At 24.7% G+C, this 14,892-nt stretch overlaps 1 protein-coding gene across 2 annotated transcripts in view; it reads right to left on the reverse strand.

Annotated features, from left to right (window-relative positions):
• Positions 1-11,272, reverse strand: part of ClC-a (chloride channel protein 2) — a 111,380-nt gene extending 100,108 nt beyond the window's left edge. The window contains exons 1-2 of one of the 2 annotated variants that reach the window (XM_075289537.1): positions 11,108-11,272; positions 4,919-5,284 (exon numbers count right to left, since the gene is read on the reverse strand). In XM_075289537.1, the coding sequence (XP_075145652.1) occupies positions 4,919-5,089 (171 nt within the window). In that variant the 5' untranslated portion in view covers positions 5,090-5,284; positions 11,108-11,272. Of the gene's footprint in view, positions 1-4,918; positions 5,285-11,107 lie in introns of those variants that run through there. The other variant, XM_075289540.1, reaches the window with a different exon arrangement.
• Between the last annotated feature and the right edge of the window lie 3,620 nt (positions 11,273-14,892).

Genomic DNA, 14,892 nt, shown 5'->3' on the forward strand with positions numbered 1-14,892 from the left:
AATCGCTCCAAATGACAAAATTTTTTACTATAGAAAATTTTGTTAAATTTTTTTCCATAGAAAATTTTGTTAAATTTTTTTCTATAAAAAATTTTATCATTTTTTTCTATAGAAAATTTTATCAATTTTTTTCCATAAAAAATTTTATCTTTTTTTCATAGAAAATTTTTTGTACATTTTTTCTATAGAAAATTTTGTCAAACTTTTTCTATATATATAGAAAACTTAGTAATTTTTTTCTATAAAAAATTTTACCAATTTTTTTTCCATAGAAAATTTTTGTACATTTTGTTTTATAGAAAATTTTGTCAAAATTTTTTTTCTATAGAAAATTTTGTCACAATTTTGTTTCTGCTTTTTTCTATAGAAAATTTTGCCCAAAATTTGTTTTCTATAGAAAATTTTTTAAATTTTTTCTATAGAAAATGTTGTCAAAATTTTTATCTATAGAAAATTTTGCCAACAGCTTTTTCAATAGAAAATTTTGTCCAAATTTTTTTTCTATAGAAAATTTTGTCAAATTTTTTTCTACTCTTTTCTATAGAAAAATTTTTCTAATTTTTTTCTATAGAAATGTTTTTTTTTACCTTTTTGACTGTCAGTTAGAAATTAAAAAAAATAGATAAAATTGAATAATAAATAGATTTAGTCGATGGACCATTTCTATCAATTCGAAGGACCATTTTGATCAAGTCGTAGGACCATTTCTATCAATTGGAAGGACTATGTTTGTTGATACAAAAGAACTAGTTGGTGAATCCATGAGACTTTTATAGCCACATTGAAGTATTTAAAAAATCAAAAAAAAAGTAAAATTGATGAGTCCAATTCGAAGGACCATTTCGATCAAGTCGAATCAAATCGATTAAACAAAAAACAAATTCTATCCACTCGAAAGAGTATTTTTATCAAATCGAAGGACCATAATAATTCAACCGAAGGAACTAATTGATCTGCATCATTTATATAATATGGAAGGAAGAAGAATAGGAGGTAACTTTGGGAATAAATATGTTGAGGAAGCAGAAATCTTAAACTAAACCAAAAAAGGTCAAAACCTTTTTATAGAAAATTTTGTCAATTTTTTTTCTATAAAAATTTTTGTGAAATTTTTTTCTTTAGCAAATTTTGTCAAAATTTTTTTCTATAGAAAATTTTGTCAAATTTTTTTTCTATAAAAAATTTCGTCAAAATTTTTTTTTATAGAAAATTTCGTCAAAAAAATTTTTATAGAAAATTTTGTCAACAGTTTTTTCAATAGAAATTTTTGTCAAAATTTTATTCTTTAGAAAATTTTGTCAAAATTTTATTCTATAGACAATTTTGTCAATTTTTGTCTTTTTTTTCTAATTTTTTTCTATAGAAAGTGTTTGTTACAGTTATGTCCTATAGAAAATGTTGTCAAATTTTTTTTCTATAGAAAATTTTATCAATTTTTTTATAGAAAATTTTGTTAATTTTTCTTCTATAAAAAATTTTGTGAAATTTTTTTCTTTTGCAAATTTTGTCAAAAACTTTTTCTATAGAAAATTTCGTCAAAAATTTTTTTTCTATAGAAAATTTCGTCAAAATTTTTTTCTATAGAAAATTTCGTCAACATTTTTGTTTCTATAGAAAATTTCGTCAACATTTTTGTTTCTATAAACATTTTTTTTCTAATTTTTTTTCTATATATCAAAATTTTCAAATTTGTTTCTATTTTTTTCTATAGAAAATTTTATCAAAATTTTTTTTCCTATAGAAAATTTTGTAAAATTTTTTTCCTATAGAAAATTTTGTCAAAATTTTTTTCTATAGAAAATTTCGTCAAAAATTTTTTTCTATAAAATTTTTGTCTGCTTTTTTTCTATAGAAAAGTTTGCCAAATTTTTTTTCTAATTTTTTTTCTACCTAAACTTGCCAAATTTGTTTTTTCTGTTGAAATTTTTTTTAAATATTTTTTTCTATAGAAAATTTTGTCAACATTTTTCTTCTATAGAAAATGTTGTAATTTTTTTATAGAAAAAAAATTTATGTAAATTTTTTCTATTAAAAATTTTTTGTCAATTTTTTTGGTATATAGAAAATTTAAAAATTTTGTTAGAATTTTTTTTCTATAGAAAATTTTGTTAGTTTTTTTTGAAAATTTTGTTAGATTTGTTTTATAGAAATTTTTTTTCTATAGATTTTTTTTTTTGAGTCTGTATACACTGAGTTTTCTCTTCTTCCAAATACTCTAATTCCTATGTGTAGTAGCAAAATGACCGCTCATATTGTTAATAGCATAAAATATGTAATCCATTAATAAAGATAACCATTGAAAAATTAGACACAAATTAGTACGTTGTTTTGTATTATGAACTGTTTTGTTGATTTTATGGTGATAATCAACGTCACCGTGAAATCACTGGAATCTGTCAATTTTCTTCACCTTATTGACAGGTGTGTAAGCATTGGAACTTGTTAGTATTGTTGGCGGTTAATAATCATCATATTGACAAATTTATGTTAACCTTCAATGAGGGACAAATTGTTTAGCGTAGTAATTAAAAATGTACCCCCATAAAAGGCAAATGAGCATTTTTGTGTATTTAATAAATGAAAGTACTTGTTTGTATATAATTGTGAATAATTTGGCAAAAAAAAAATTTCAAAACGCATAATATAGATAATATGTGTAAAATGTTATATTATTTATCAAGAAAAAGACACGTATGTATATTTTGGAGGAGCTCAATGGGAGATTAATTAACTGCGTTATCGACTGGAATTTTATTGTGCAACTGGACTGCAAATAGTCTTGGATAGAAAATTCCTTTGACATTATTGACTCGACTAAACATTTAATTAGTATTTGCCACAAATGTTTGATTTCATTTTTACAAAATCAATGAAAGCGATTTTATAAATGAAAATATTTTTTTTGGCAATATTTTGTTGATACACTGTTAGAAAAATATGTTTTTCATATGTTTCGATATAAACAAAATGTGTTTCGGGCACAATTTTTAAACACAATATATTTAAGTGCAAACATGTAATGTTCTCAAACTAACACTAAATGTTTGGAACACATATGTTAATATGTTAGAATATATTATGTTTGGGGCATGCATGTTTCATAAAAATTATATGTGTGAATGTAAACATATATAAATTTACAAATTTCGAGTAAACATATATATGTTGTGATATTTTATTCAGAGAGCGACAGAGAGAGAGAGAGAGAGAGAGTATAGAGAAAGAAATAGAGATAAAAATCGGGAGGGTCGACGAAAGATATCAAATTAACACAGCGAGAGAATCAAAAGAGAGCAATTTCTGTGAAACCGCTTATATGTTGTTTCGGAAACTGCTTTATGATAAGTCCAAAAATTGTATATGCATAAGTCTAAATATCATTTAATTTAAGCCTAATTATTATTTAATTTGTGTATATTATAAAATTATTTATGTATGTTTATACTCGACCCCACGTTCTTCCTTTGTTAGAGTTTTTGAATTCCTTCCAAAATTTCAAACTTTTATACCAAAACCAGTTTTTTATTATAAAATTGTTATTGTTGCAATAAAAAAATAATATCTTAGCAAAAAGCTCAGTCCATTTCGTTTATATCAAGCACTGTTTCTGACTGTAAATCTTTAATAACCCACATTTCGAAGTTTCATTATAAAAATTTAATATAGTATAAATATAAATGTGTAAATTAAAAAAAAAAATTGGTGTTTGGTCGGAGCAGGGATTGAACCCACGACCCTTTGCATGTACGGCAGACATGCTAACCACTGCTCCACGTTGCCAACACATGTATGTTTCTGTTAAATAATGTTATGTTTGCATGGGCTCGTGGGCGCTGCAAACTATGCTATATAAATGTAACTTATAACGATAATTGTCTACTGGTGACTATAACAGCTACGTAGCTACCACTGGTGTTGGCTTACAAACTGTATGGTCCTCGGTTCGATTCTCCGTCCAGGCGAAAGGTAAAATTTAAAAAAAATATAAAATTGAATAATTTCTTCAACATTATTTGTATTACAGAAAAAGATGCCAAGAACTAAAAAATTTCGTGGAAGTGAAAATTATGTTAGGGAATGAGCACAATCTTCTTTGGGGAAAATTCTTCCAAGCATATAATATTTTTGGGCTCAAAATGCTTCCAAACATATTATATGTTCACATAAAACAAACATATTAATGTTTCGGCAGTATCCAATAATATATGTGCTTCCTGCAAAATATGTTTGGAACATATGTTAGAGAGGCGATTTTTTTGAGGGTGTACATACAAAATTTTTGGAAATTCTTAACGTGAATGGTATATGCTCTCTCTATTTTCTGATTAAACTATCCCTATAGTTGTATGCTTTTCTGGATTTATTTTCTTCCCTTTTCATTGCTAATTATATTATTTAGTTTTAATTAGTTTACTTAGTTTTAATTATATTTTGTTTTTATAATCCCCACTTTATGGGGAGGCACGTGAATTCGTATATTCTAAAATGGTTATAAGTTGCTAATTTTGCCTCAAAGCATTTCGATTTGTTTTGTCACCTTTCTATTCATGTGACAAAACTTCATCAAATTGTGATTCATATTAATTTGTTAATTTTTGACATGTTTAAAAATAATAAATCATCAAACTGGTTTATAATTTTGGCAGATAAAACGGAAATAAAATACAATTAGATCCGGGCAATGAAAATATTTTTGTAGCTGCAATGGTTTTAATATTTCAAAAAATTAAACACTTAATTAGTCCTGGATGCAATTTCATCAATAAATCGTATCCCAGTACACATAAACCTGGTCAAATAATATTCTTTGAAAACAAGTTGAATTCAAATACTCCTCAGATATATCAAATACTCTGTCATTAAACGCCATAATAACAAACTAAAGAATAAAAATCTAAAGAAAAATTATTCCACTTACCAAAGTATGAGTATAGCCCAGACCCTCCTCGGCATCATCGTCAATTAGATTGTCGGAAGCTGGTGTTCCATTTGCATGAATTCGCATTGGTTGAAGTTGAAATGATGGTACAGCCAACAGACTTTCTTTGGCTGCAGAATCTTTGTCCACATTGTTATTTAACGACTTCATTTTGTATGGCAAAATATGGTTCGTTAAATTTTATAATTTTTTACACTTTTGAAAAATTCGAAAACATTAATTTCGATTTAAGCACTTTTTTCTATTTATATTATACAGTTGATTTAGAATTAGAAGCACAGCACTTGGTTTTGGGATGTTTTTTCTTTATTTTCGTTCTTATTTATTTTTATATTTGGACTTTTTCTGAAAAAAGAAAGATTTTTCGTTATTTATTTGTTTTTATTTACTTTTTTTTTTTAACATATTTTTATTAATTTCACGACTTTACTGAGTTTACACTTGATCATCCTTTTTTGTTTATTTTCGATTTTTTTACTAAAATTGTTGTTTTTTTAAGCATAGAATAGCAGCCCGTCTTATGTTATCGTTATTACACACAAAATTTTTTTCTGATTCAATCACGAAATTAATTGATCCAATTAATTTTTTAATTGAAATGTCTTCAATCACAGAAATGATAGTATCAATTAAAAAATTAATTGACAATCAATTAAAAAATTAATTGATACTATTAATTTGTGTAATTGATTTTTATTTCAATTAAAAAATTTGTTGATTCAATTAAATTTTTAATTGAATATTTTTTAAAACTCTATTAAGATTTTAATTGGAAAAATGTTCGTGAAATTTTTTTCTGTGTATCGAATGTTCACCTTTTCCTCCCATTACGGAACTTAATGTAACTAAACGGAAAACAGGTATTTTCTTGAGCCCGTTTTTTTCATTTCTAATGAAAATTCGTGTTGTATGCGGTATCGCAGTTTTACATTTTTTATGGGAGAATATGTAACTTTGGCTGGTTGTCGATAAACATTTTTTTCCAGATGTGTTTCCTTGAGCCCGATATGCAACTCGAGTGAAAATTCGTGTTGCATGTACGCTTGCCACAGATGACAAAATTTTACCAAACATTTTAGATTTTTTACTGAATTTTGGGAATTTTTTCCTATAGAAATAAAATGTATATAAAATTTTCTATAGAAATAAAATTTTGACAAAATTCCCTACAGAAATAAGATTTTGACAAAATTCTCTATAGAAATAAAATTTTGACAAAATTAAAATTTTCTATAGAAATAAAATTTTGACAAAATTTTCTATAGAAATAAAATTTTGATAAAATTTTCTATAAAAATAAAATTTTGATAATCTTTCCTATAGAAATAAAATTTTGACAAAATTATCTATAGAAATAAATGTTTGACAACATTTTCTATAGAAATAACATTTTAACAAACTTCTCTATAGAAATAACATTTTGACAAAATTTTCTATAAAATTAAAATTTTCTATAGAAATAAAATTTTGGGAAAATTTTCTATAAAAATAAAATTTTGATAATCTTTTCTATAGAAATAAAATTTTGACAAAATTCTCTATAGAAATAAAAGTTTGACAAAATTATCTATAGAAATAAAATTTTGACACAATTTTCTATAGAAATAAAATTTTGAAAATATTTTCTATAGAAATAAGATTTTGACAAAATTTTCTATAGAAATAAAATTTTGAAAAAATTTTCTACAGAAATAAAATTTTGACAAAATTTTCTATAGAAATCAAATTTTGATAAAACTCTCTATAGAAATAAGATTTTGACAAAATTTTCTATAGAAATAAAATTTTAACAAACTTCTGTATAGAAATAAGATTTTGACAAAATTTTCTATAGAAATAAAATCTTGACAAAATTTTCTATAAAATTAAAAATTTCTATAGAAATAAAATTTTAATAAAATTTTCTATAGAAACATTTTGACAAAATTTTCGGTAAAAATGAAATTTTGACAAAATTTTCTATAGAAATAAGATTTTGACAAAGTTTTCGATAGAAATAAATTTGGCAAAATTTTCTATAGAAATAAAAGTTTCACAAAATTTTCTATAGAAAGAGATTTTGACAAAATTTTCGATAGAAATAAAATTTTGAGAAAATTTTCTACAGAAATAAAATTTTGACAAAATTTTCTAAAGAAATAAAATTTTGAGAAAATTTTCTACAGAAATAAAATTTTGACAAAATTTTCTATAGAAATAAAATTTTCGTAAAATTTTCTATAAAAATAAAATTTTGACAAAATTTTCTATAGAAATCAAATTTTGATAAAACTCTCTATAGAAATAAGATTTTGACAAAATTTTCTATAGAAATAAAATTTTGACAAAATTTTCTACAAAATTAAAATTTTCTATAGCAATAAAATTTTCTATAGAAAAAACATTTTGACAAAATTTTCGATAAAAATGAAATTTTGACAAAATTTTCTATAAAAATAAAAGTTTGACAAACTTTTCTATAGAAAGTTTGACAAAATTCTCTATAGACATAAAATTTTGAGAATATGTTCTATATAAATAAATTTTTATAAAATTTTCTATAGAAATAAAATTTTGACAAAATTTTCTATAAAAATAAAAGTTTGACAAAATTTTCTATCGAAATAAAATGTTGACAAAATTTTCTATAAAAATAAATTTTGGCAAAATTTTCTATAGAAATAAAAGTTTGACAAAATTTGCTATAGAAAAAAATTTTGAGAAAATGTTCTGTATAAATAAATTTTTGTAAAATTTTCTATAGAAATAAAAGTTTCACAAAATTTTCTATAGAAAAAAATTTTGAGAAAATTTTCTACGGAAAAAAAAATTTGACAAAATTTTCTATAGAAATAAAATGTTGACAAAATTTTGTATAGAAATAAAATTTTGAAAAAATTTTCTATAGAAATAAAATTTTGAAGAAATTTTCTATAGAAATAAAATTTTGAGAAAATTTTCTATAGAAATAAAATTTTGACAAAATTTTCTATAGAAATAAAATTTTGACAAAATCCTGTATTTTGTTAATTTTTTTGGTACGACCTTCTTATTCTTTATTTTTGGTTATTTTTAGATCTGTTCTAAAATGGGCTTTCAAGGTCTCTCAATATGCAAATAAAAAGACTTTATTTCATATTTACATCCGACGTTTCGTTGGTGATTTCCAACTTCTTCTGGGATGCATTTTTTATTGAAATCTGGCAACCATATTGTAAACAGAAAAAAATATAACATACAATTACTTCTATGTAGCGTATCATAAGCTAAACTCTAAACTTACATTTAGTCTTTTGTCATATTTTTTAAAATTGATTTTAAATTGTAAAAAGTAACGGCACAGGAAATAAAATAAAGTTTTGTCAAAATTTCCATAAATTCACCCTCAGAGTTCATTGTGTAAATAAGTTCTCACTTTCAAAGAAGTAGTCCCTTGTTAGTGCAGGCTAAATCGTTAAAACATTTAAAATTAGACACATTTAACATACGATTCAGTGGATATTTATGCACCCAAAAAAAACGGTCAGTCTATTCTAGCAATAATCGTCATTATCAACTGTTCATATTTTCCACCCATTGCGAAACTTAATGTAACTCAAGGGAAAATTTTGGCTGCATGACGATAAGCACTTTTTTCATGTGATTCAATGAAAACTCGTGTAGCATGCCAATAACACGGATTTTTTTACGGAAATTTTTTTATGCTATCAATAATCGTTGTTACACTGTTAGAAAAATATGTTTTTCATATGTTCCGATATAAACAAAATGTGTTTCGGACACGATTTTAAACCACAATATATTTAAGTGCGAACATGTAATGTTCCTAAACTAACACTAAATGTTTGGGACATCTATGTTAATATGTTAGAATATATTATGTTTAGGGCATCAATGTTTCATAAAAATTATATGTGTGAATACAAACATATATAAATTTACAAATTTCGACTAAACATACATATGTTGTGATATTTTATTCAAAGCGACAGAGAGAGTATAGAGAGAAATAGAGATGGAAACCGGGAGAGTTGACGAAAGATATCAATATAACACAGCAAAAGAGTCAAAAGAGAACAATTTCTGTGAAACCGCTTATATGTTGTTTCGGAAAACTGTTTTATGATAAGGCCAAAAATTTGATATGTTTAAGTCTAAATATTATTTAATTTGAATAAAGAGAATATACATTCTGAACCAAGAGAATAGACATTTTAAAAACAAACAGCTTATGTTTTCGCCTTGAGAGCAGCATTTTATGTATGTGTGGACATGTGTTTTGTTTATCATTTTGGCATTATGGGCACAATTTTTTTCTTGGTTCGTTAAAAGAAATCAGGGGTCTTCATAAAAATAACGAAAGGGCACTATACTCTTTTTAGAGTTGGGACAGTAAAATGAAATAAGGAGGAAATAGTGAAAAATTACACAGTAAAATGTAAAAAAACAAACTTTAGTTCCTCTTTATTAAAAAGTAGTCCACGAGGAGTTGACGGACACCATCAAATATAAAAGCGGGCATTAAGTTCGAGTTTTACAGCTAAAACAATTTAAAAAGTTTATTTTCTTTAAAATGAATTATTAAAGAAAAATAAAAGGAATTTTAGAGCGATGGTGTTAAATGCTAGTAAAAAACTGTTCACTCCTAAATAAATTTATGTTTATATTATAAAATTATGTATGTATGTTTATACTCGACTCCACGTTCTTCTTTTGTTAGTTATTGAATTCCTTCCAAATTTTAAAGTTTTGTACAAAAACAGTTTTTTATTACAAGATTGTTATTTTTGCAATAAAAAATAATATTTTATCCAAAAATCAGTCAATTTCGTTTATATCAAGCACTGTTACTGACTATAAATCTTTAATAACACACATTTCGAAGTTTCATTTAAAAAAAAATTAATATAGTATAAATATAAATGTGTAAATTAAAAAAAAAACAAAAAAAATGTTCGGTCGGAGCAGGGATTGAACCCACGACCCTTTGCATGCAAGGCAGACATGCTAACCACTGCTCCACGTGGCAAACAAATGTATGCTTCTGTTAAATAATGTTATGTTTGCATGGGCTCGTGGGCGCTGCAAACTATGCTATATAAATGTAACTTAAAACGATAATTATCTACTGGTGACTATAACAGCTACGTAGCCCAGTGGATAGTGTGTTGGCTTACAAACTGTATGGTCCTCGGTTCGATTCTCCGTGCAGGCGAAAGGTAAAATTTAAAAAATGTATAAAAGTGAATAATTTCTTCAACATTATTTGTATTACAGAGAAAGGTTCCAATAACTAAAAAATTTCGTGGAAGTGAAAATTACGAGTATGTTAGGGAATGAGCACAATCGTGTTTGGGAAAAATTCCTCCAAGCATATAATATGTTTGGTTGAGCCAAACATATTATATTATATTAATGCTTCCAAACATATAATATGTTCACATAAAACAAACATATTAATGTTTCGGCAGTATGCAATAATATATGTGCTTCCTGCAAAATATGTTTGGAACATATGTTAAAGAAGCGATTTTTTTTGAGGGTGTATTGACTTCCATATTTTCCCACCCATTATAACTCAAGGCAAAATTCCGCCGTATAGTCCTGACTTGGCACCGAATGGTTTCTATTTATGCTCGTACGTAAAAAAATTAAATGGAAGGTCAGCGTTTTCGACACCTGAGGAAGGGGTTGATGTGTTCAGAATGCATGGCAATCAGAGTTACAATTGTTTCAAACGCAGGCAAAATCTCTTAGATGGGATCTTAATATTTGTTTTTGTTCTCTAATCCCGAAATATAAAAGGAAAACCTCGTAATGCAATTACGCATCACTTATGGGTAACAAAAATTTCGCTAAATGTTCATATCGGAGTTAACTGTCTTATCTGCATTCAAATGATTTCAATTTTCACCAGAAATTCACACATAATTATAGTTGTGTCCGTTTTTTTTTTTTTTTGCAAAATGTTAAATATTTTAAATACTTGTAAAAACACTTAAAATCACAAAAAAACTGTTCTGCTCTTCGTTCATTCTGTTTTTTAGGGATTTTTTGCACCTCGATTGGGTTATTTTTGTACTTCTTTTTATTTCTTTGAAAAGAATTTCGAATATTTCTTCAAATATAAATATTAAGTCATTTAATTATAATTAATATATATTTTCTGTTTTTTTTTAATTTTATTACTTTTTCTTCTTCAACTCATATTTTTGGTTTTAAGAAATTTTCCTTATTTTGGGCAATATTATCCTCCCAAAAAAACGATCGCTTTCGTGTGCTCTATGGTATTATAGTGATTCGATGAAGTTGTTGTTTGTTCACGGTTTCCGTAAAGACTGACTGTTATGACGATGGACTGAAGTTTGTCAATGTTAAGCACCAACTAAACACTGTTGTCGCTAAAGTCACAGATCCCCCCCCACACACTTGTTAAATGAGTGATAAGTACTTAAGATTGTAAACTACTTCAACTGTTACTGTTAGCTGATGCCCTGCATTGTTGTTGATGTTGTTATTATTGTATTGTTTAGTAAAGAAAAGCAGAATGAGAGATATGTGTACAGAGAAAGTCTTTTAGTTAGCATGGGGGATTTTGCAAAATGTTAAATATAACAAGAACTTGTTAATCTCTCACTCTACACTCTCACTTGCTCTCGGTTCTCTTGGTTTTATCAAATGTAATTTATATTCATTACATTACAGCCATGTAAACAACTAATTTTCGCACTAATACTAAAGTTTGAATTATTCCATGTAAATTGTTGTGACGCGATGGGTTTACATTGAGGTTTTGATCATTTTTTCCTTGTGAATTTATGAAATTTTTGTATTTGCTGGTTTTTTCATCGAAGAAAGAAACAACAACACGAAAAGATAAGATTTTAAAATTCCACTTAAGATAATCAATTTACCAAGGTAGGCGGCTAAACAGTAATCACACAGTTTGTTGATAATTACCCAGCAAACAAACAGATGATAAAGCCATCATGCAGAGTTTCTTTAGCAGTTAGGAATTGCTCGAAAACTATCCGCTATCCCTAAGAACGGTATTGCCATATTTATAAAGACAATTTCGTAAGATGTTATTATCGATTATTTGCACTTAAATTAACCGAAAGCTGTAATTGCTGACGTTTGGAGTACAAATATTTTGTCTGCTGTAGAAATAACGCTACCTATTTTATTGTATTGTATCATGGTCTTCATAGATCTATCTTAAAACCACATAAGTATTACGAAAACCTCACGTACAAATAATAATTCAAATTACCTTATGAAAAGTTTTACTGGGTTATAACTACCGCTTGTAGTAAGAAGATTGGGTACTTGGCGTAAGGCTATCAATCTTTGACTATAAGCATTATTACCAGCAAATTTGATGGATGAGATTTTTTCAGGTGAATTTCTTCTTTCAGAAAGATTAGTCTAATCACTTACGAGTAAAAAAAAGTAAATATACAAATGTACACGATAGATAAGAATAATTGCATATGTTTATATCTATTGCCTGATTATTTTTACAAATCTTAGATAATTCCTCTGAATGGAACAATTGTTTGGATTTTTTGTTATCGCAGAATATGTTGGCAAAATCTTAACAACAGGTAAATAATTATATGGTATCATAAATCTTATTAATTAACCCTTAAAAAGGCATTTCATAAGGGGCAAAAGTTCAAGATTTTTTGTGTCTATAAACACACCCTCATGGAATATAAAAAAGTATTTATAAATCATTGCATACAGATGATCATGGTAGTTTTAGAACAAGTACCAAGATTGAAAAAAGCACCAACGACTACTATCGTCCTTAAAATATACCAAAATTACCAACTTTATCAACCCTGAGTAGATTGTGGTTGGTTAGGCGAACGTTAATTACATTAATCCAAAAGTCGAAAAAACGTTTTCGACATGTATACACGTTTGCCACAAGAGCCAAAAATAATCTACCAAAAATTTGGAGAAAATTCTACCAAAAACCTATCAAACATAAAAATCTTCTATAGAAAATTTTGTTAAAATTTTATTTCTATAGAAAATTTTGTCAAGATTTTATTTCTATAGAAAATTTTGGAAAAATTTTATTTCTATAGAAAATTTTGTTAAAATATTATTTCTATAGAAAATTTTGTCAAAATTCTATTTCTATAGAAAATTTTGTCAAAAATTTTTTTTTATAGAAAATTTTGTGAAAATTATATTTCTATAGAAAATTTCGTCAAAATCTTTTTTCTATGGAAAATTTTTGCAAAATTTTATTCTATAGAAAATTTTTTCCAAAATTTATTTCTATAGAAAATTTTTTTTCACTTTTTATTTCTATAGAAAATTTTATTAAAATATTGAAATTATTGAAAATAAATATTGAAAATTTTGTCATAATTCTATTTCCATAGAAAATTTTGTCAAAATTTTATTTCTATCGACAATTTTTGCAATTTTTTTTTCTATGGACATGTATACACATTGCCACAAGAGCCAAAAATAATCTACCAAAAATTTGGAGAAAATTCTACCAAAAACCTATCAAACAAAAAAAACTTTTATAGAAAATTTTGTCAAAATTTTATTTCTATAGAAGATTTTGTCAAAATTTTATTTCTATAGAAAATTTTGGCAAAATTTTATTTTTATAAAAAATTTTGGCAAAATTTTATTTCTATAGAAAATTTTGGAAAAATTTTATTTCTATACAAAATTTTGTTAAAATATTGAGAATTGAAAATTTTGTCACAATTCTATTTCCATAGAAAATTTTTTCAACATTTTATTTCTATCGACAATTTTTGCAATTTTTTTTTCTATGGACATGTATACACGGTTGCCACAAGAGCCAAACATTTGGAGAAAATTCTACCAAAAACCTATCAAACAAAAAAATTTTTTATAGAAAATTGTGTCAAAATTTTATTTCTATAGAAGATTTTGTCAAAATTGTATTTCTATAGAAAATTTTGGCAAAATTTTATTTTTATACAAAATTTTGACAAAATTTTATTTCTATAGAAAATTTTGGAAAAATTTTATTTCTATAGAATATTTTGTTAAAATATTTCTATTGTCAAAATTCTATTTCTATAGAAAATTTTGTCAAAATTTTATTTCTATAGAAAATTTTGTCAAAATTTTATTACTATAGAAAATTTTGTGAAAATTCTATTTCTATAGAAAATTTTATCAAAATTCTATTTCTATTTCTATTCTAAATTTGGAGAAAATTCTACCAAAAGCCTATCAAACAAAAAAATCTTTTATAGAAAATTGTGTCAAAATTTTATTTCTATAGAAGATTTTGTTTGTCAAAATTGTATTTCTATAGAAAATTTTGGCAAAATTTTATTTTTATACAAAATTTTGACAAAATTTTATTTCTATAGAAAATTTTGACAAAATTTTATTTCTATAGAAAATTTTGGAAAAATTTTATTTCTATAGAATATTTTGTTAAAATATTTCTATTGTCAAAATTCTATTTCTATAGAAAATTTTGTCAAAATTTTATTTCTATAGAAAATTTTGTCAAAATTTTATTTCTATAGAAAATTTTGTGAAAATTCTATTTCTATAGAAAATTTTATCAAAATTCTATTTCTATAGAAAATTTCTTCAAAATCTTTTTTCTATGGAAAATTTTTGCAAAATTTTATTCTATAGAAAATTTTTTGCAAAATTTTATTTCTATAGAAAATTTAATTAAAATATCATTTCTATACAAAATTGTGTCATAATTCTATTTCTAAAATCTTCTATAGAAAATTTTGTTAAAATTTTATTTCTATAGAAAATTTTGTCAATATTCTATTTCTATAGAAAAATTTGGAAAAATTTTATTTCTATAGAAAATGTTATTACAATTTTATTTCTATAGAAAATTTTGTCAAAATTTTATTTCTATAGAAAATTTTGTCAAAATTTTATTTCTATAGAAAATTTTGTCAAAATTTTATTTCTATAGAAAATTTTGTCAA

This window comes from Haematobia irritans, chromosome 1, assembly GCF_050003625.1.
Source record: "Haematobia irritans isolate KBUSLIRL chromosome 1, ASM5000362v1, whole genome shotgun sequence".
Lineage (NCBI taxonomy): Eukaryota > Metazoa > Arthropoda > Insecta > Diptera > Muscidae > Haematobia > Haematobia irritans.